The sequence below is a fragment of the Podarcis filfolensis genome (assembly GCF_964270895.1).
Source record: "Podarcis filfolensis genome assembly, chromosome: 5".
Lineage (NCBI taxonomy): Eukaryota > Metazoa > Chordata > Lepidosauria > Squamata > Lacertidae > Podarcis > Podarcis filfolensis.
The window spans coordinates 55234119-55256885 of NC_139608.1; the positions used below are offsets into that span (position 1 = coordinate 55234119).

Sequence of the window (22767 nt, forward strand, 5' to 3'; positions counted from 1 at the left end):
CCAGAGCATTAGACTTACTGGAGCAGAATGCTCTCCTTGTGAAACTGGAGTGATTTACATTTAGCATCTGTTTTGGGCCGAGAGTGGGAATTGGCTTTGTAATTTCTTCTGTCATGCCACTGTCAGAAAATTAAGCTGTTTACGCTAGACTATAGAAGGTTAATGGCTGTTCTAGCAAAGGTCAAGTGGTCATTTTAAAGAGAGGCTATGCTGAATAATCGAAAATGGCAGAAGGATAAAGCATAAAATCTTATCTGACTGCTCATCCTATACATTTCTGCTCTCTACCTATCTGTCTTGGGACTTGAAAGAAAACACTTGCCTTATCCTGATTGTCTCTTTTACTATTTCTAGAAAAGAAATATGCTAAATAAGATTCTGAATATTCACTAAAAGAAAGGCCCTGGCTTCATTCCTGAGCATAGTTTATTTGGAGTAAGTTCTACCTCAGCATTTCTAAAGAAACATGGTTAAAATAATTGGTCAGCTTGGGTGGCAAACCCCCAGACCACTTAATCTTGTGTTTTCTGGTTTGGCTAGTCAGTGAGATTCTTCACTTACAATGGAAGAAGAAAGAGTGTTTAAGGTGTGTATGTACAGAAGGGAGTTCTGGCTTATTGCCACCATCTTGGTGGCATATACACCCATTTAGTAGTAGTAGTATTAGTAGTAATAATAATAATAATAATTAATAATGTCATAGGACTCAACTGGACAAGAGACCAGGCCTCCTGCTTCTCTCACATTTTTGTCAAAAGCAACCATAGCGAACACACCAAATTAGTTCATGGAAGGTGAAGTTATCAGGGACTCTTGGTCAGGATGTCTGTGTATTGTCTCCAGTACTGGAAGCGGTAAGCTTCTGAATGCCAGGTGCTGAAGAGCACATGTGGGGAGGGTGCCACTGCGCAAATGTGTTTCTTGCAGGCTTCCTTATAGGGAACAGGATGCTGGACTAGATGGGCCTTTGGTTTGATCCAGTGAAGTTATTTGTATGTTCTTAAGATCTAAAAATATTTGAATCTAATTTTAACCTTTTCATTTCCAGGCGTTATTATAAAGAAACAGATGGCTTAAAACTTGACGTTGGGGCATATATGAAGGCATTGGAGGTATTTTATAGTTCAAAGGGATATGTTTATTGCAAGCATCGCACTGCACAACCACATTTGTTTGTGTTGATCAGCATGTGGACACAAATAGGATGGAGGTTTCTTATATTAGAAATTGCAAGTGGGTCTCTGTCTTTCTTGGGCCTTTTTTTTTTGAAATTTTTAAAAAGTCCTTGTTGCTTTGGTGGTGTTGATTATTTGGAGGAGAGTAAATATATTCAGCTATAAGAACAATGCACAGCTCTCTCATTTACTTTGGAACCTTTTGCTCCATAAAGCTTAGGAGTAAATGCATTCACAAACTGAGGGGCAGAGTTAAGAAGTGGACAGGCAGGTAGCTCATCAATTTTATATGTTAACAACTGACAAGGTTCTAAAACTTCCGAATGGGTTTTATGATCCCTAAAAATGCCAATATATGGATGGAAGACGGCATGCAAAGACAGTGGTTTTGTGGGGGCCCATGTGCCATACTTGTTGATCTTCATAGCAGCAGTCCATATCACATGTGAGCTGTGACAGTTCTTTAGCAAATAATGTAGCACAAAAGGTGGAGCCTGTTGCCTCCTCGAAGGTGGCTTGCCAAGCACATACCTCTTAATTTCCCCAAGATTTCAAGTGTTCATTTGGAAAGGCCTCTTGTTGCTACTTTTATCTGCTGACCTTAATTTCCTTCAATTTTTGTATTATTTTGCTGTTGCTGAATTTATTATTGTTGTTGACCTGTATTGTTCTGAGCTGCCTTGAGAACGCTTGTATTGAAGGGTGGCATATAAATGCATAAATAAATAAAATATCCTTAACCATAGCCTTTGACCTTAATTTACAAAAACGTGCAACACACTTGTGGTTGGAAACGTATTTGCCCTGTGATGATGCCACCTTGCTGTTGTCAGTGGTGGCCAGTGGAGAGAAATGGAAACAGGAGAACTCACTGTGATACTAATGCTCCTATCACAGGGTGAGTGTTCCTCCACAATTGTGAGGGAGAGGAACTCAAGGCAGTGTTCCCATGCTGCACATAGCATGTAATTCTCACCAGAGTATGTGCCAGAGTCTGGAGGCATGCACTTGCATCTTTGAAAGATTAGGCTGCAAGTAGCTTGAAAGAAAAAGACAGGCTATGTTAGTAGTGGTATGTCAGCAATGAGCCAAAGCATGAAGAGACTTGTTTCTATCAATTGCAGCATGCCTGTTATCTGCTACTTTTTGTGATACCATTACATTCTTTTCAAGTAGCCCACAGAAATGCATAGCTTTTTTAAAAAACAAAAACAAAACAAACAAACCCAATTTCTGGATAGTTTCAAAGAACATGTCAGGCTTATTACCAAAAAATATAGGTGTACATTGGAAAATTGCAAAATTATTTAGACATGACTATGATGATGATGATGATGATGATGTGCCTTATTTGTGTGTAAATCAATCAGACACCTTTGTTTTGAAAGTTAACCATGTTAATTTTGTTTTCTCATCTAGTATGCATGCGATATTCAAGCGGAGGTGGTGGGAAAGCCATCCAAAATGTTTTTCCAGTCAGCCTTGACAGAAATGGGCATTGAACCACACCAGGTAAGCTTTCTTGATTAATACCATCTGCGTTGATTCTAGCAATACCTCCAGGGGGTGGTTTGGAAGGGAAAATATAATCAAACAGTCTACTTTCACAAAAGGTGGTATAACATGGGAGCTGCGAACTCGCAAAGGACTTCTGCTCCTCTTCTGTGAAAAGAAAAATTCCATGGTTCCCATGTTAAATTGCTCACTCATGGAGATTACTCCCATGAGTTGGGTACTGTTTAGTTTCTTTTATTTTCCTCAACCCCATTTGTTAAAGGATGAGTTGGGCATAGAGTATTTGCTTGAATACATTCATAGTGCAGAATGCATTTTAAAAAATGACTTCTTATCTTTACCAAATCTTGAGTGCGTTTTGACATTGTAGGATCCACTAGCTCATGTCTGTCAGGGACCAGATTCCTCTTCATTGGGTAATGGAGGTGAGGACTCCTTTAAGTAAAGCTGGTGGCCATCATTACAACTATCACTTCCAACTATTTTCTCCCCCAAGCTTTCATACAATGCATTTCTCTCCCAAAGCAGTCTTCAGTATTGTTTCAGATTTAAAAGCAATTAAGTTCTTAAACATGTTTAAGACAATAATATTATACTGCTTTTCTGTTATGTGCCATAGCCTTTTAATTTGCTGTATCTTGTTATACAGAAGTTGGAGAGAAACATGCCCTGGCTCCACTTTAAGCCAGTGGTGTAAGTCCTCTTGCGACAGCACAGACTTTCACTTGGAAGGAGTAAGAGTTATGAATTACAAGATAATAATTCCATCCAGTGGTTTGGATGATAAAAAGAAAAACAACAGCATGTGTTGTGTCTTAGAACCTAGAGCTGATGCTCTGACCCTGTATTTCATGCTTTGTTTGTTTTATCGTATTATAGAATATAGGCATTGAGAAGAAATAGTAAGTCATCGAGGCTCAGTTGTCCGTTGGATGATTGTCCCTTAAATAGATTTTAGAAGGGTGATGTTCATTCTAATTTTGAAAATATCAGACTTTGGAATTTGAAATCAAAGGAAGCTTTTCCTTTTATATCACATTCCAAAGTTCTTCTTTTTTGAGTGTGTGTGCCTTCTGTATCCATTCCCTGTTTATTCTCTCTTACATTCTAACATTTGGGAACACGTTGACCCCCTTTTATACACAGTTGTTGTTGTTGTTTACTCGCATTTACGCACACACAGAGTCTTACAACTGTCTGGCACTATGGTAGTGTGGCAAAACGGTTAGAGTGTTGGACTGTGACCTGCGAAACCATGGTTCGAATCCCCACCCAGCCATGAAGCTCAGTGGGTGACCTTGGACCAGTCAGCGTCTCTTAACCTAACCTACCTCACAGGGTTGTTGTGAGGATGAAATGGGGAAGAGAAGGCACACCACCTTGAGATCCTTGAAAGATAAGGCAATCTATAAACTTAATAAAAAGATATATAGTTCTTCCTTCTTCCTTGTCTGCTTCCCCACCAGCACCACACAGCTGTCTCTTGAACCATAGTGCTGATAGCTTCGCACAGTTCTATATGGAATATTCATAAATATTATATAACCCTTCAGCAACTGCACGGAGGTCATTTCAATACAAAGTCATTATTCTACCGCCAATACAACCTCAAAGCCTGCAGCCTGTGTTTCCCACAGTTGTTTGTGTGGCTTTTTTATACCAGTTGTTTATCTGATTTTGAAATTGCAGAAAGAGAATTGTCTTGCCAGTGTTCTGCACTTTCATTTGTTAATCTTATTTTGCTCACTGCAACCATCGTGTGCCCTAACATTGTCCAAATGGTGTGGCTTTGACCACAGTAAATAACAGTAGAGGTAATTATTCCTGTGATACAAAATCCTATCGGATCCTTCCCCACACAGGCAGACATATAAATGAAAGAAAGCTTTTTATGGCATTTAGTCATACTAATTTTTTTTAAAAATGGCTTTTTATCCCTTATTTTGCCAGGAGTTCCTGAAAATGCTGCTCTGTGACTTCTTTTTTCTTTTTAAAGACAAGCAGTCTGTTAAAATCCTGATCCTGGATTTTAATCCTGATCTTCTTTCCTAGTTATCACGTAGCTAAGTTATATGTTTCACTTTTTGTAATCTTCCTTCACAAGTCAATCCTTAAAGCACTTTTAACTGTTTTTGCCACTCTTCCCCAAGCTCTTTCCAATTTGTTGCTATCTTTCTAGTAATGAGATGGCCAGGACCGAACACAGCATTCCACTTGTACTAATCCATTAATCCCAGTTTGAAGGGCCCAGTGAACCAAAAAAGAAAACAGAAAACACTGCCACTTAGTTTTTTAAAAACACCACACACATATGATGAAAAGGTGGGCAGATTTTGAGGAAAAAGCTCAGTGGGTTTGCATCTGGTTGTTTTAAAAGGAAGCAACACAGGAGCGACATAAACCCTATTCAGACACTCAGCCTCCTCAGGTGTAAACAAACATTGGGATAAATAGGAGGGGGGTTTGCCAAGCCCTGTCCCCTCCAGTATACCATCTGTATGTGATTCAGAGCCCTCAGCGTGCTTGAAGGCAAAGGTGTCTGAAGCAAGATGCTGCTATTTTGAACTCTGTAGTGCTATAGAAACATTAGCATTCAGACTGCTCGGTAGGGTAAGACTTGAGAAACCATTGCTGGTAGGGGAAAAGGCACCAGAGTCGTGGAAGGAAGCTTATATTACACTTATACCGAAAACAGAGTCTGAGGAGACACAGCTTAAGAATTACCGCCCCATATCTTTGCTTAACGTGGATTATAAAATTTTTGCAGACATTTTGGCTAAGAGACTAAAAAAGGTATTAGTAGAAGAAATTCATAAAGACCAAGCTGGCTTTCTCCCAGGTAGACATTTATCTGACAACACGAGGAACATAATTAACATTTTAGAAAAGTTACAAGTGAATATTAATACTAAAGCAGTTTTGATATTTGTGGACGCGGAGAAAGCCTTTGATAATATTTCCTGGAGTTTTATGAAGAAAAATTTACAGGGAATGGGGGTTGGTCAAGGGTTTGAAAACGGTATAGGGGCAATTTATTCAGAACAAAAGGCTAAATTAATTGTGAATAATGTAGTGACGGAAGAATTTAAGATAGAGAAAGGAACACGACAAGGTTGCCCAATCTCTCCATTGCTTTTTATATCGGTCCTGGAGGTTCTTTTAAACATGATTAGAAGGGACCAAACAGTTAAAGGCATACAAGTTGGAGCTAAACAGTACAAACTGAAAGCATTTGCTGATGATTTGGTATTGACACTACAGGAGCCAGAATCTAGTACTAAAAGGGTACTGGAATTGATTCAAGAATTTGGACAAGTAGCGGGATTTAAGTTGAATAAGATGAAAACCAAAGTCATAGAGAAAAATTTAACAGTGATGGAGAGAGAAAGGTTTCAGAAGGAGACAGGGCTAACATTGGTTAAGAAAGTGAAATACCTAGGGGTTAACATGACTGCCAAGAATGTGAATCTGTTTAAGGATAACTATGAAAAATGTTGGGTGGAAGTGAAAAAGGATTTAGAAATATGGTCAAACCTGAAGCTATCATTGCTAGGCTGAATTGCTGCGATAAAGATGAATGTATTGCCAAGGATGTTGTTTTTGTTTCAAACACTGCAAATATTAGATAAAATGGAGTGTTTCAAGAAGTGGCAGAGAGATATCTCTAGATTTGTCTGGCAGGGCAAGAAACCTCGAATAAAATTTAAGATATTAACTGACGCTAAGGAAAGAGGTGGATTTGCCCTGCCAGACTTAAAACTTTATTATGAATCAGCCGCTTTTTGCTGGCTGAGAGAATGGATGCTTCTTGAGAACACTGATGTGTTGGATTTAGAAGGCTTTAATAATGTCTTTGGGTGGCATGCATATCTGTGGTATGATAAGGTCAAAGCACATAAAGCGTTTAAAAACCATATTGTCAGAAAAGCACTGTTTAATGTTTGGATAAGATATAAGGATTTGCTTGAGAATAAAACCCCAAGGTAGATGTCACCAATGGAAGCGAAGGCTCAGAAAAAGCTCAATATGGAGGCTAAATGGCCGAAATATTGGGAAATTTTGGAACAAGAGGGAGACAGATTAAAACTGCAGAGTTTTGAAAAATTAAAAAATAGAGTGCGAGATTGGCTTCACTATTATCAGATAATGGAGGCATATAATTTGGATAAAAAAATGGGCTTCCAGGTGGAAAAATCAAAATTGGAAACAGAACTGTTAGACTCCAAAACTAAGAATTTGTCAAGAATGTATAACTTGCTGTTGAAATGGAATACTCAGGATGAAACGGTGAAATCTGCTATGATCAAATGGGCACAAGATGTTGGACACAACATTATGTTTGCTGACTGGGAACAGTTATGGACCACAGGTATGAAGTTCACGGCATGTAATGCCTTAAGAGAAAATATAATGAAAATGATATACAGGTGGTACATGACACCAGTCAAGCTTGCGAAAATTTATCACTTGCCCGATAATAAATGTTGGAAATGTAAAGAGATTGAAGGCACATTCTTTCACCTTTGGTGGACATGCCCAAGGATTAAGGCTTTCTGGGAGATGATCTATAATGAAATGAAAAAGGTATTTAAATATACTTTTCTGAAGAAACCAGAGGCCTTTCTCCTGGGCATGGTCGGCCAATTGGTGCCAAAGAAGGACAGAACCTTCTTTATGTATGCTACAACAGCAGCAAGAATACTTATTGCAAAGCATTGGAAGACACAAGATCTACCCACCCTGGAAGAATGGCAGATGAAGGTGATAGACTATATGGAACTGGCGGAGATGACTGGCAGAATCCGAGACCAGGGAGAAGAGTCGGTGGAGGAAGATTGGAAGAAATTTAAAGACTATTTACAGAAGTATTGTAAGATTAATGAATGTTAGAATGATGTTGGAATGAATTTATGTGATTTTAGCAGAAATGTAACAAAGATTTAAGAAAAATAGACTGTTAATTGGTGAAAGGAGGGAAAGTAAACTTATATTAATATCAAGATAAATTTTCAGGACAAAAATTTGAAGAGAGGGAAAGGATTTGCTGAAATGGATAATTGACTTAGAATACAAAAAAGGGAGGTGTGAGGAGGTCAGGGAAACAAGCAAATGAAAGATAAGTTATGGGAAGGTTCTATTTGATTTTTTTCCTTTTTTTAATTGTTTTTATTTTTCTCTTTTTTATTGTGATGTGTTGTTTTGTTTTTGTTGAATTTGGTGTTTTTCCTTTTTTCTTTCTGTAACCTTAAAACTTCAATAAATATTACTTTAAAAAAAAAAAAGAGAGAAACCATTGCTGGTAGTGTTGTGCTTAGATTTCCATTGTCTTAACAAGGAGATGGCTCTTCCTTGTTGTGCTTGGCTTGTACTACCCAGAAAGATGTCTCAGTGCCTCACAGTGTTTGTTTCCATTTTTTTAATGGTTGACTGAGATGAAATTAATTGGGGACCAGCAACAAAATGTGCTCCCATTCAGAATTCTGACAGGAATGTATAGAAATACACATGGTATGGAAAAAGTAGATAGGGAAAAGTTTTTTCTCCCTCTCTTGTAATACCAGAACTAGTGGATGCCCAGTGATGCTGAATGCTGGAAGATTCAGGACATATAAAAGAAAGGTTATAAGGTATATAAACAATGGAACTTGCAGTGATGACCACCAACTTGGATGGCTTTAAAAGAGAATTAGGCATATTCATGGAGGGATCAGATTCATGGAGGGGTCAGATTCGTGGAGGGACAGTGGATTCTACCTCCACTGTCAGAGATAGTGAATACCAGTTGTTTGAGGCTCAGCTTACTTGCTGTGAAACAGACAGACGTGTTCTTTTCACCTGAGCAATGCATGTATTTTGTACACATCCCCCCACCCTACACATAGATTATCTTTCACACGCGAAGCAGCCACAAGCAATGGCTCAAGAATGCAGCCATAATCATTGTGATTTGGGGGGAAATAGCTGACAGTTTTATCTAGTACATCGAGCTTGTCTGTTCATGCATGCAAGGTTTGTTGCATGTGTTGGTATCTGCCTAGGATGATAAAATAGGGCCTAGCATGCTGACATTCACCTCATAAAATTGTTCAGGCCCATTTATGCATTGCACTTAAATATAAAATTAGCTGTATCATTAAATCATTGTAAATTCCCATCTGTGCTTTATCAAACATTACAGTGGGCTCCCCCCCCCCACCTTTCTTCATTTTGCCACTGCAATGTCTTAAACGGTTTCACTGCGGCAGAGCTAGACAGTGGCTAAAGTTTGAATTTTTTGGAGTTGCTTTAATCAATAAAGTTATCACCAGTCATTTCCCTTGATAACTGCTTTGTAAAGAGAACCTGACTTTGCTTGCTACAGCTGAGATGTTTTCAACCTGCTCTTGGAATAGAAGGTACTCCCTAAAGTCCAATTTTCATTTTAACCTTTCCTCAATAGCCTAGAAAAAAACCAGATTGCTGGTATTACTTTAATAGGAAGGAAATTTAAACCTCTTAGAGGTAACCTGCCCCTTCTTATGATTCAATAATATGACAAAGAATAACACATCTTTAAAGGTTACTGAAATAGCCTAATTCATATGTTTTAGGACTGCTGTAACAGTGGGTGATTTTTACTGTATTACGCTAAAACCTAAATAATGTTAAGGTTCCAGTACTTTAATGCCATCATAAAATGGTCTATCTGAAGCAAATTGTCCTGCTCTAATGGGAGTTGCAATGGGTCACACAAGAGTGCATAAACTACTGGTAGTTGCAAATTCCTGATTCTGATAGTGCCAAATATAGGTATGAAATGGTGCATAAGAATGCATCCCTCGTTCCCATGGGTCCATGAGGCAACTTTCCCACCTTGTCCCAATGTCATTATGCTGCACTAAAAGCAAGAAGGCGATTTGCCTAGTTAGAAACCTCTGCTTGGTGCAGTGCATCCTGGATATCATTGAAAAACGGAAACAATCCACAAATGTGAGTGTAATGGTTATAGGGGTTGCTCGTGCGTAAGTTGCCGCCACTCCTGGCTAGGTTGCCTGGTTAAACCTTTTCTGTCTGGACAGCCCTTCACTTCGTGGCTGTTTCAGTCGCTAGCAGAATCCGTCAGTGGGCGTTTCTTGAACTTCTTCCAGCAAAGAAGTTCTTTGACGCCAAGTCTACGCCTACTTTCCCTGCGCGGAAGTCTTCTGCGCAGGGTGGGTGTGGGTAGCAGAGGACCCGTGCTCTCCCCGCTGGTCTCCGGCGAGGAGTCCTGGAGCCCCCTCGCCGATTCCCCCATCTGCCCCCCTTTATCCCTGGTGTTACGTTGATTTCCTTCCCCAGCCGATGAGTTGCCTCTCTCCCTGCTGGGCCCTTCTCCAGCATCGCTTGGGAGCCTTGCCTCCGCCTCTCGCTCCGATGTCAGTTCCCTGACAGTGAGGCTGGTTGAAAACTTGAGAGTATGAATAGTGGCTTTATGTTTTCTTACTGAGCTGGAGTGCTGCATGCACACTGGTGGCATGGGAGTAAACTAGCATGGAAGGACAGGTAAACATCACTCTGGCCCTGCCTCACAGCTCTTCAGTCAGCAAGTGGTGTAGCCTCCTGTTTTGCCACCCTATTTTTGTCCAGGTACCTTAGCAGATACATCAAGAGCAATATTATTTTAAACCAATGACAACACACCTGAGCTGCTGCTTTCTCAATGGTAATAGAAGATTTGAAAGCTGGAATGATCTTGGACTCGTGCGTAGATAAACACACAGTAAATTGTTTTATACTGAGTCAGACCATTGGTTTATCTAGTTGTGAATGATGTACGCCAGGTGCAAGTAGAAGGTAGAACCAGGACTAGTAGTAGATCTGGGTGAGTTCCAGTAGACCAGCGAGGATTTCTGACTCCTAATTATTTAATAATGCAGCAACAAATAGGCTCCCCCTTCCCCAAAATTAAGGTCAATCCATCAAAGAAAGCTTGGGACGTGAGAACCAGAATTGAATTTATGCATTGGAATGATTGTGTGGCACATTCTGGTACTGTAAGCGAATTCCTGGGCTTGGTAAATGCTCAGAGCCACCCTGTTACTTCATTGTATGTCTGCCTTGCATAGCCAGTCTCTTGCCCTCCTAGAAATAAAGTTATGAAGCCAAATGCACAGGTACCCTTCAAAGCAATTTCTGTGGAATGAGCCAGCCTGGCTGCTCCCACCTGTAACTGGCTTTAGCCAATGAGGGAAATTAGATACCAGTAAGTATCTTTGTGTTTAATGGGGTGGCCTACACTTTGGTTTAGGATTGGCACTGAGGAAAAACTAGGATATTGCGCCTTTAACAGCTGTGTGGCAGACAGAAGTTCAACATGCTCAGCCTTTTCTAGTACAGTGGTACCTCGGGTTAAGTACTTAATTCGTTCCGGAGGTCCGTTCTTAACCTGAAACTGGAAACTGTTCTTAACCTGAAGCACCACTTTAGCTAATGGGGCCTCCCGCTGCCGCCAGGCCGCCAGAACAAGATTTCTGTTCTCATCCTGAAGCAAAGTTCTTAACCTGAGGTAATATTTCTGAGTTAGCGGAGTCTGTAACCTGAAGCGTATGTGACCCGAGGTACCACTGTCTAGAAATAGAGTTATGGGAAATGCTTCACCATGACAGTACTGTGTAATTTTGTGTTATGCCAGATTCACATGACAACTGTGTTATATTTCACCATACCCCAATGGCAGCCATTTTGTGACAGCACACTCTCAAAATTTGAAATGTTCCTAGTGGTTTAAAAATGGCAACCTTTGTTCCGCCAGACAGATAAAACTCCAGGTAGCTAGAACTCCAAATAGATAGAATCATCCCCCCCCCCCGCCGCAAAAAAATAATGCCACAGGTACTAAGCCTTGCAAAGGAAAAGGCAGGAGGGGCTTTACTGAGTATTCATTCCTGAACTTTGATTATTAACCATTGCTGATTTGGCCTTTTTTAAGTGTGTGAGATGATTGACAGTTGCTGCCACTTTCCTCCCTGCTACATTTAAGAGATTAGGTTGTGACAGAATGCCTGATTCAAGGCCGCTAGTAAGTTTTACGAATAAGCAGAGTTTGGGACTCTTTGCTCTTTGGCCATACTAGTCCATATTATTTGGACCTCTTATATACATCCTCATCTTCTGGTGATCATTCTCATGCTTTCCAAAGTGAGTATTCCAATATTGGCTTTCCACAGCTCGTTGGTCCACTGGTCACAAGAAAACAAGGATATGTGTACTGCAATTTTATAACAGCCACTATCTCAAGGAAAACACCCATCTATGGTTGTCTTCCTTTTGTGACACATCTCTTATTTCTGTAGCCTTCAATGTCATTTTGCCTCTTGCGGCACCTTCTAAGTCTATAATAGGATTTTTAGTTAATTTTAAAAGATTTCCTCATGCTAATTGAACAAAATAACTGTGCTCCCTGTGTAAAATCTGCGGACAAACTGGAGATCTTTTAATTCTGGCCTTCAGCAGGCATGTGACCTTTCGGTTTTATCTCTCCCCCCCTCCATCCCTCTCTGCCTGTCCCCCCCCCCACCTTAGTATATTGCAGTCAGAGAGGAAGTTAAACCTAGGTTTGACAGGTAGAGTTTTTTATTTCCCTTGACAGTGCACCTCTTGACCTCTATCTTCTTGCCAATGATTTTTTAAATCCTAAATGATTTGGGAATAATTGCTCCTCCTTTAGTGATTATTGCCCTTCACCGATAGTAAATCTGTGAAATCCCAGGGGGCTGGAGTACATTTTTGTATGCGTATGCCACAAGCTGGCCTGGATAGGCACTGCTGCTCATGTGCAGCTGCACTTTCAATGTGGATGGTCTTCTCGCATGAAAACTTCTCTTTAGAGACAGAGAGGAATACTTCACCAGTAATCAAATGCCCCAGTTAATTGCAGCAAGGGATTTGATCCTTTTTAGGCCCCTCATTTTGCAGCCATCTTCCTTGGAGCTTTATAAACCACTGGAAAACTGTGTTTCCTTAAACATTTGATAGCAAACAGAACAACTGCCTAGGCATAGGCTCCTGGTTTAGTGGAAGGGAACTTGGCCCTGACCTGGAGCTGAGCAAGTCACACAATTGTTTCCAAAATCCATTAAATTTGAAATTTCCATTTTGAAACAACAACCACATTTGAACACTCAATTGTTAAATCAAGATTCCTACTTATGCTACTGATTTATGCAGCTTTCTATGAAATCTGCATAAAAATTGTAGTGGAGACAAGAACACCAACAGCTGCTGCCACTTCATTCTTGCCTACTGCTGTTGGTTCCAGTTGCTGCTTAATTACTTTGATCCCTACTAGTAAGAAGTAATTATAAAAATAGGATTGTGTGATCATAGGTATCCAACTTCCCAGCTGAGCAATGAGTTCTGGAGCCAATGTAAAATGCAGCCGAAGTCCCTCATTTGGGGACTTTAGTTACATGCAGCTAGGCCTGGAATTAGATCCATAGCCCCTAACTTTCACATAAATGCCAAATAATATACTATTATGAGTTTGTGGGTGCCAGACCACTCCAATTAATCCCTGGACCTAGCAAGTGTTAGAATTTAATCATAGCTTGGGGTGTTAAGATGGTGCCAGACCTCTTTAATTCCTGGATCCAGCAATTATTAAAATCTACCGGTAATCAAGGCAAGATAGCTTCCTGCAAGATGATAGCCTGAGTCAGGCTTCTTGCCAATGATTTTTTAAATCCTAAATGATTTGGGAATAATGCCCCTTCTTTATGATAGAACTGACAGCAAATCATGGTACTTGTTCTATCAAAGTAAAATTCCATTTGGTATGACTGGAATGCAGGGCTTGAAAGAAAACGAGCATTAAAAATGCAATGTTTGTGTCAGTAAGTTGAATTGTCTCCTCACCTTTCTACATGACATAATTCCAGAAAATCTGATATTGGATCCTAATCATTTGTAATATATTCTCAATCTGTTTTAGAATAGGTATATTTTGAGGAAGCCAGCATAGTGATCAACTTCTGTGATGGTATATTACGATAGCCTTTTGATATGGCAGTGATCAGTGTTTTTCCCCAGGAGGTACTCAAGGGTACACAGTACCAACACCTCTTTTTGTTGTTGTTAAAAGGTGTGGCACTTACTGTAACAACTTCATTGTGAGTACCTGCACCTCTTTTTCTAGAAAAAAAGCACTGGATGTGATGGAAAGAGACCTGGATGACATGTCAGCTTAGAATGGTACCAGAACAGCTGGAACAGCCACTGATGCAACTGATTCTATGCATTATCGAATTGGGCAGGGGTAGGACACAGAGAGCTGGATTAGGGACAGCTCATCTATGCATACTAAGGCATTTTGATCATCATGCAGTTAGCAACTGGCTCTTATGATAGCATGACAAATCTGCCTGCTCTGTCTCACACATGATGCAACTGTAGCTGTACTTCATCCACTGCTGTGCAGATGTTTTCAAGGGAGAAGTGTTCAGTATTGTTTTTCACATAAAATGAAACCTGCTAAACTTGAATATCATGATCAGAGGAAATCTTCAGCAAACAGTTTGATGGGCTTTGCAAAATCTAGAGTGACATTTTCCCCACCCCCTTAACATTTAGTTATATTTAAAAAAACAAATAACAGGAACCATCACCAAGAGAGACACTGCCAGTCATAATACATTTTCTGTTCCCCTAAAGCCCACCACTCTGTAACTAACTCCGCAACCAACTCAGCAATATGCAATTAATTGCCATTGCATAGTGAGCAATATTTCTCTATTAGGTAGCAATGGAAAGCACGCAGTACTATTGGTATAGATAGATCTAGGCCGACAGGCTGTGGTTACAATGAAATAAAGCTGTGCCATTTAACCACTTAGTAATTGAAAGATACAATGGGAACGTCTTGAAATGTTAGCATACCATTGCATTGTCTCAAAAGCATGTTGACTTCTCTGATGGTTTTCAAATTGCCTGGATGTATAGTGCTTGCCTCATAGGTAGAGGATGAATTATATTCAAGGTGAGCTGACTTTTAATCAATACGGTGACAATATTATCTTGTTTAATTTGTATGATGGCTGTATTAAACATCAAATCAAGCAGTTTATTATGTCAAGGAAGATGAAGTATGACAGGAATCAAATGCACTTGACACCACTTTTGTCTGTATTTCATTGCTGTGACAGGCCATCATGATTGGGGATGATATTGTAAATGATGTTGGAGGTGCCCAGCATTGCGGTATGAGAGCTCTACAAGTACGGACTGGAAAGTACAGGTCAGTGCACATTAAATATGTGTTACGTTCTATGCAGATGATGATGGAAACACAGGATATAACAATGGCTTGTGATTTACATTCTCTGACTCAATTCCTGTCTTTATGAAGCTATGGTATGCTTTTAATGCATGGATTTATAATAGGAGAAGAAATAGGTCATTTTGTGAAATAGGATGTTGAAATGCATCATCTGCCAGGTCTCATTTTGGATTGGAGTTCGCACAAAGTCCACATTCTTACCATTGAGCCATGTGCCATCTTAATACTTTAGAACACAAACATCTACAGCCAAAATGTCTTTTGACTGTAAAGGTTTTGCAACATCCATTTGAAAGAAAGGAACGTGACAGTATAGGAAGCTGCTTTAGGCTGAGTTAAACCATTGGTCCTTCTGCACTGATTGGCAGCGGGTCGCTAGGGTATCATGCTGGGTTATCTCCTAAACCTACCTGGAGATTCTGGGAATTGAACCTGGAACCTGTTGCATGCAAAGTATATCCTTGACCACTGATTCTGTTCTGCAAATGCTGCTTCCTTATCTTCCTGAAAACATGGAGTTAAGAGCCTTCAGTTTTTCATCTAACGTGTTTTGCCCTACAGTTCTGGTAAAAACCCAGATTCCACAGCTGTAACATCACACTTTTCAGCTGGGAACCATCTGATTCATACTACAAATATGTAGAGATTGTAAAATTGAAAAAAAAAGTGTGATATGTGAGATTCTGGGCATGAACTTTGTTTGCCTTCATCAAAAGTGATAACAGCTTACAGAAGACAACTTGTAGCTAGCTGCTTTTCAGTCCTTGTTCCCCATTATTTCCTATGAAAACCTAAACAATTCAACCAAATTCTAATTGCTTTTGTGCAGAGGCCACCCACATTGCACCTATAAAGCTCTACAATAATGATGAATGTGATCTAAGGGAAGCCATCAGATTGTGATAGGACAAGCATTAGATTCCTTCTTCCTCACAAAGTGTCATTAATAACATGAAAAACACACTGTCATTGTAGCCCTACACTTTGGAATACTGCTAGCTCTTCTCTGTGGCAAGTTAAGAAGTCCCTGCCCTGACTTCCCAAGCAGATTGGAAAGTAAAAACACCTTCGCACTATAGTTCCTTGCATTTTTGAAGGGCTGTAGCTCAGTGGTAGATTATCTGCCTTGGATGCAGAAGGTTCCAGGTTCAATCCCCAACATTTCCTGGTAGAGCTGAAACCCTGGGGAGCCACTGCCAGCCAGTGTAGACAGTACTGAGCTAGATGGACCATTGAGGTCTGAAAAAGCCAGCTTCATACCCATCTATGTACTTTAGTGCTTAAGTGTGCTAACATTGGGCTTTGTGCATCCATACAGTGGCTGGGTACAAGGGGCCTAGTGCAGAGCTTTGCATGTACATTGGGCTCTTAAGACCTTTTGTGCAAATTGTATCTCCTTTCACCACTTGGCAAGCAGCTCTGTGATGCAAGGTAGTAATCAGAGCAACAGGAGAAGATGCCATTGAGACTAACAGAAAGGAAGCCCAGGTGTGTATGTGGAAATGTCTTTGCACATCTAAGAAATGCTCTGAATCCCAGATAATGTGTAAAAGGAGACATGGGGAATAGTTGTTTTTAAGAGTGACAATACATAAAAAGCCCTATAAAGAATCCCTAGAGACTTTAGAATATAACATAAAGGAAAGCATAGATGGAAATGAAACACAAGAAATTCATTTTGATGGTTTACACTATTTGAAATGCCAGCTGATACATTTTGTGTTGCTTGCACTGTTTTAAGAGTATGATTGCTCACAGAATGTGCGTTTCAGATAGAGATGAGTGTACTACATCCTAGTGCCCTTAGATGGTGCCATTAGTACATTTACTGCAGCTTTGACCAACATTCTTCCCTAGAGGCTCTAAGCAGCAGTTGCCAAATCACAGTAAAACTTGAAAGCTTTGTTAACAGCTGCCAGTACAATGGCATTTTCCAGGTACCTCACTGATCAAAGGTTTCCAACTTTCTAAGCTGTCAGGTAAGTTTGTCCCATGAAATTCTTTACAAATCCATGCTTGGATTGCCTGAAAAGCTTTCCTTCCATTTCTTACAAAAGATTGGTGAATGAGCTGATCAAAGCACACACACAGGCCCAAACCTGGTTGAAAACAATGTACAGATTGAAACATCACATCCCACCAGCCCAGCCCAGCCCAGCCAGCATGTAAATGGGAAGCCGTTCTTCTTTAGATTGGAATGTGCGGCTTATTTTAAGCAAAGTATAATTTGTCAACAGATATGAAGACCCATGCTTTTTTGACAGCTAGGTGTTCATAGTATGGAACGTACTGCCACGGCTACAAGAATGGCCATGTATGGCCATGAAGCTTTTTTCAAAGAGGAGGACTGGGGAAGTTCTGAGTGTTTCATTTGGCCTGCAACTCTTAATGGGTTCATTCTATTAACCTTACACTTCTAAATCTAAAATGTCTTGTAGACTATACTGTAGTGGCCTGCCCCCATGAGGTATGTAACAGTTACCTCTGTGCAAGAGTGATGCCAAGATCCTTCCCATAAATTATGCAGTTCATATTACTATTCCAATATTTTGTTACGTGAGAACCCATTACAGTAAGAGGGTAAAACTACCCGGTGGCATTTGCAACTGTCTTCCCAAATTGGGAAGGGCTGCACAATGGATTGGGTGTGTCGTTTTGTGCAGGTGAGGAGTCTCTGGTTTCTTATTTGCAGGTATTGTAATTGAAATATTAAATCCTGGTTGAACTGAGGCTCTTTTCTTGGCTAGCATCACTTTGGTTGAGCACAGTTGTTGAGGTTCACAAGATACCAAGAGGTTGTAAAATGTTCAGCTGTTTTTGGCAGATGTGAGGAGGAGACTCACAGTACTGTTTGGAGCGCAACAGATTGAAATACTCAAGCAGGCTGAATCAAATAGCACCAGGGGGTGGAAAGAGACCAACCTAGTCACATAGGCTTGACGTGTTCTGCCAGGAGTCTTAAGTTTTCCCTTGGCATTCATTCCCCTACATGCTAGGTGACTGTGGACAGAAGGAGGCCGTGTTTTCCCTCCAGCTTATAAAACAGAACCATTCTGTTCAGGAGAGTGGAAACAAAATGAGTAGGCTGTCCTGTGTTATTCTCACCCTGATCTTGATCTTGATTTAAGCACTTCCTGGCTAGCATACAACATAGGAGTATAAATTGTTGGGTTTTGTTTTAAATGTATTCTTGCTCTCAATGACAGTTCTGTAATATCTGGTCAAGAAAACACTATTTTGAAGAACCTGGGGTTTTCACATCATGGTACAAATTGACAAATCAGTTTTATCGCAATAATGTAGAAGTTAAATTTGCTGGTTTTAATGGTTGCTTTCATTCTGAGAGTAGCTACAACAGCTGGTTATCCATTAAAGCCTCATGGTACTTGTACAGAAATAATGGGGGGAAAGCTTCAGAGACGACTATCCAGTGGGATGATGCTAGTTTACAAAATGAAGAACTACTTCTGGAATTTTTGTTTATAATAGAGATTTAAATTCCACTTTAAAAATTCATTTAAAATCCATTCAAAATCCACTTTAATCCCCTTTTTCCTACTAGCACCAAACTTAAGGTGGCATACATGTGACTCTTAGTATTAATGGACTGGGCCTATCAAGGGCCTATCAACACTATGTATTATCTGGACTTCCTTAAGCTTTTATGTAATTGCCTGTGGATATTTAGCAATTTCTTAGAACTCAGGTAGATTACTTAATTACATGGTTAACTGTTATGAAGGCTGGGCATTATTGCATATGCTAAAAGATAGTGTAAATTCTTTTAAGGAAAACTCGGGGGTTCTTTGGTTCGTGTCACTCACTTATTGTTGAGTTCTGTGTGGACTTGCGAGACTAGGCAAATTTTGAGAGCCACTTTAGTTTATTCAGGTTGCCTGTCAAGCCAATTTATATTTCTCCTTTCCCTGCCAATGCATTATTCATGAAGCAATGTGGGTGACTGGGCTGAATCCCTGAAAAGAAAGGCATTCTGTGCAGGCCTCTCCAAAATTTCCTACAGAGTGTCTGTGCTCTCCTGCACAGTATAATCTGTGAGGACAAACCTGCCTCCATTTTGAAGACAAGCAACACGTAGCTGAATTTCTGCATTCGGTCCCAACATTCTGTCTCCTGTTCTCTCTGCTGCGAGTTTTAGAACAGGGTGGGATAAGCGTTTTTTTGTCTGTGCTAATCCCAACCTTGCAGTAGCAAAACCCTTCTGTAGAATAGCCATGGTAGTTACCCAAACATTTCAGTGTTTTCTTCTGCTCACATGGCTTGCGGTATGATCAATTATTTGCTAGCTCATCACTTAGAAGCCCCACTGAATATCATTCCAAAAAGTAACAGAGAGTAGTGTCTTAAAGAAGCTGGTGGGGCTGCTGAAATGTGCTTCACAAGCATTAGCATTGGAGACAGCTGTGCAATTGTGGTTTCACTAGTGATTTCCTTCCTTTAGACTGTGGTTCCTCCTTCTGGTTTGCATGCTTCATGTGGAAACTGCCGTAGCTTTTCCTGGACACCATGCAGAGAGAGGCTAAAAATTAGATCTGTTTGTTCTGTGATTAAATCAAAGTAAAAGCATTATATCCTGGCAATGAAATTGTTGAATTAGTATCTCCAACCAACTCCATTTAAATTAGAAATGTTTAACTAGTGTTTTTACCCAAGGCTGTAGTAACTGCATACCAGACCCTTGGAACATCTTGTGGCTTAAGATGCAATAGTGTGGTCCAGAATAACGAATATGGCTTCTCTACAGTAGCCTAGTTCCAGTGGGCCTTCTTATTGCCTCCTTGAACCCAGAAGTATTGCACAATGACTTGATCTCTCAGCAGCCTTCATTACTGTTGACCAGGCTTCCTCAACCTCAGCCCTTCAGATGTTTTGAGACTACAGTTCCCATCATCCCTGACCACTGGTCCTGCTAGCTAGGGATCATGGGAGTTGTAGGCCAAAAACATCTCGAGGGCCAAGGTTGAGGAAGCCTGCTGTTGACCAAAGTATCCTCCTGAAGAGGCTCTGTGGTTTGGAAGACCATATTACAGTGTTTCCACTCCTATCTGCAGGACCACTACCTGAGAATAGTATTGGGGGGCTTCTGCTGGACCTCTTGGCTGGATGAGAGCCAATAAACTGAGACTGAATCATGGTAAAATAGAGGTGCTGGTGGTTGGTGGCAACCTTGACCTGTACTTTGGAAGGCAGCACTCTCTCAGGAAGAAGAGGGTTCATAGCTTGTGGGTGCTCCTGAAGCCAACACCAGCTTGTTTGACAGCTGTGACCATTTATAGACTGGGTGAACCTGGCCATGGATATCGAAACACAATCCACAAAATTACCCTTTGAAGCTCTAAATGGCTTGGGGCCAGGTACCTTAAGGACCACAGCTCTTCCACGTGTACCTGGCCACAGGCGCCAAGTTGCCCCCAAGATTGAGGGGCCCTGATGTGTGTTGCCCATGTGTGCAACGTCACAACGTCTGGAGAAGGCAGAGTTCTCTGGAGGAGCCGGCCACAGAAGCTGCGCTGCACTCTGCTCTGCGCCTCCTCCACCCCCTCAACATTGAGGGGGCTCGGCCCCCTTCTAACAAATATTGAGAGGGCCGAAGGCACCTCATTCCCCTGGAATTGGTGTACCTGCACCTGCCTAATATACAATCTTCCTCATTGGCTGTTCTTCCGGTTTCGTCATCATTGGAGGTAAGACAGCTGATGACTGGAGAATAGGCTTTTCAGTTGTAGCATGCTGATTTTGGAATCTTCTTCTCCAAGGAGATGCACCTAGCTCTGAGTTGTGCTTTCTTTTTGGCAGTAAGTGAAAATCGTTTTATTTGCCCAAGTCTTTTAGAGCGGTGACGGGGAACATGTGGCCTTCCAGATATTGTTGGACTCTCGCTCCCATCAGTCCCAGTCAGCATGGTCAATGGTGAAGGCAATTGGGAACTGTAGTGCAGCAACATCTAGATGACCACAGGTTTCCCACCCATCTTGGAGTTTGTTTTCCCTACTGCAACTAAACTATTCAGGTTTTATTGTCTTATTGATATTGTCTCTGCTGATTTTTATCGGCTTTATGTAAGCCGCTCTGGGAGCCATGCCAGCTGGAGCAGTGTAAGAATACTTAAAATAAATAACTATTTGAAAAGCCCTCCAGCTACACATTGTTATAGCCCTAAATGCTTTAAGTGCTCTAAATCTATTCAGCTAGCAGACTTGCTACTGCATGGACCCTACTGGGGTGACCATGTGTCTGCAGCTGGCTACCCTTGACTAGGGAGAAGACATAATATTACTTCTTGGGTCTAAACTACATTTTCTGTAAACTGCGCAGAGGACTTTGGTTCATGGGCAAACTAGAAATGACAATGAATGAACGAGTATATAGATTATATTAGGTAGTGACTCAGTATTCCTATTTAGTTCTCAGTGTGTTCAGTATTAAATTATTCCATGGCTTCTTTTGTGGTAGTCGTCGTCAGATCTCTCTGAACTCAGTTTTCCTTTCGCCACTGAGTAGTCTGAACAATGGTATTTACTTTACTCTTGTGTGAAGTTGACTTGTTTCCAACCGGTACATGATGCAAAGTGTTTCTTCTTTTACTGAACATAATGCCTCCATTTGCAAGGGAGGGGCGACTCTGTCCCATGCTTTTCTGAATTCAAACCCTCATTTATCCCTTGAAATGCAGTTTATGGACAGTGGGACCTTCAAGGGCTTCTCATCATCACGTGGACTGCCTGAACACAGAGCTAGGCGAAGCTGCTGCTCTGAGCTTTCTGTAACCTGTTACAAAGTGAACCTTTGTTCACACTGTGAAAGACTTTTTGCAGTTGAATAACATTAGCTTCTGCTAAACCATTGGCTGCAGGGGACTGAATTCAGGCCTAAAAATAGGGGAATGTTTAAAGAGTCTGTCCAACTCAGAAGTGAAGAATGTGCAGTTGTAACTAAGCTTGACATCTGCCTGAAGATTACATCATCTGGAGGGGGAAGGGAAAGCTTTCAAAATCAAACTTTTCTGAAAAGTGCTAAACAGCTGTGTCAGCTGATAATCATGCAATGTTTTTGTAGTGTGCCATGATATTTTTTTAAGTGTAGAAATGCAAAAGAGAGGAAAGCTTTGAAGAAACAAGCAAGTTGGTCTTCTCTCTAGATAGACTATTTGCATACTGCTAGTGCTGAAAGACCATTAAAGGTTCCTTACGTTGCAACTAAAGAGCTTCTCAGTGTTTGGGAGTCTTCTGATAAAAGATACTAACATTATGAGCTTCTATCTATAATACAGTCCATGGATTTGGTAACTTCCAACATATAAGTCAGGGGCTCAGTTAAGAACATAGAAAGAGCTCTGATGGATCAGGCCCTTCTAGTCTAGTATCCTGTTCTCACAGTGACCAACCAGATGCCTGTGGGAAGCCTGCAAGCAAGACCTAAGTGCAGCAACACTTTCCTAACTTGCCATCCCAATTCCTTGCTATTATGGAGCCTTAAAAGGACCCCCCTCCCCCACAAAAGCACAAACCCTGTCCTTCTCATATAGTGTTTTCTTTTAAGAGCTCTCCAAGCACATTCCTCCATTTCACAGCTGGAGGCGATTGTGCAAGATGGAGTGAAGGTTTCACCCTAAATGCAGTAAGCCAGCATAGTGGGTATATTGCAGATATTGATATTGTGCAGTTTGAAGTGACTGTATGCATGAGAACTGACTGCCTTTCGGGAATGAAACATTGTCGAGTCCCATAAATTTAATTAAAACTTTTGCTTGCAGAACTTTCTTCAAGA

General features: G+C 40.7%; 1 protein-coding gene across 2 annotated transcripts in view; it reads left to right on the forward strand.

Annotated features, from left to right (window-relative positions):
* Positions 1-22767, forward strand: part of LHPP (phospholysine phosphohistidine inorganic pyrophosphate phosphatase) — a 114076-nt gene that overhangs the window by 21804 nt on the left and 69505 nt on the right. For both annotated transcript variants that reach the window (XR_014548931.1, XM_083617073.1), the window contains exons 4-6: positions 1049-1112; positions 2595-2687; positions 14849-14940. Coding sequence is in view for 1 of the 2 variants with exons in the window: in XM_083617073.1 (XP_083473199.1) it covers positions 1049-1112; positions 2595-2687; positions 14849-14940 (249 nt within the window). In the remaining variant the exon portion in view is untranslated. The remainder of the gene's footprint in view (positions 1-1048; positions 1113-2594; positions 2688-14848; positions 14941-22767) is intronic.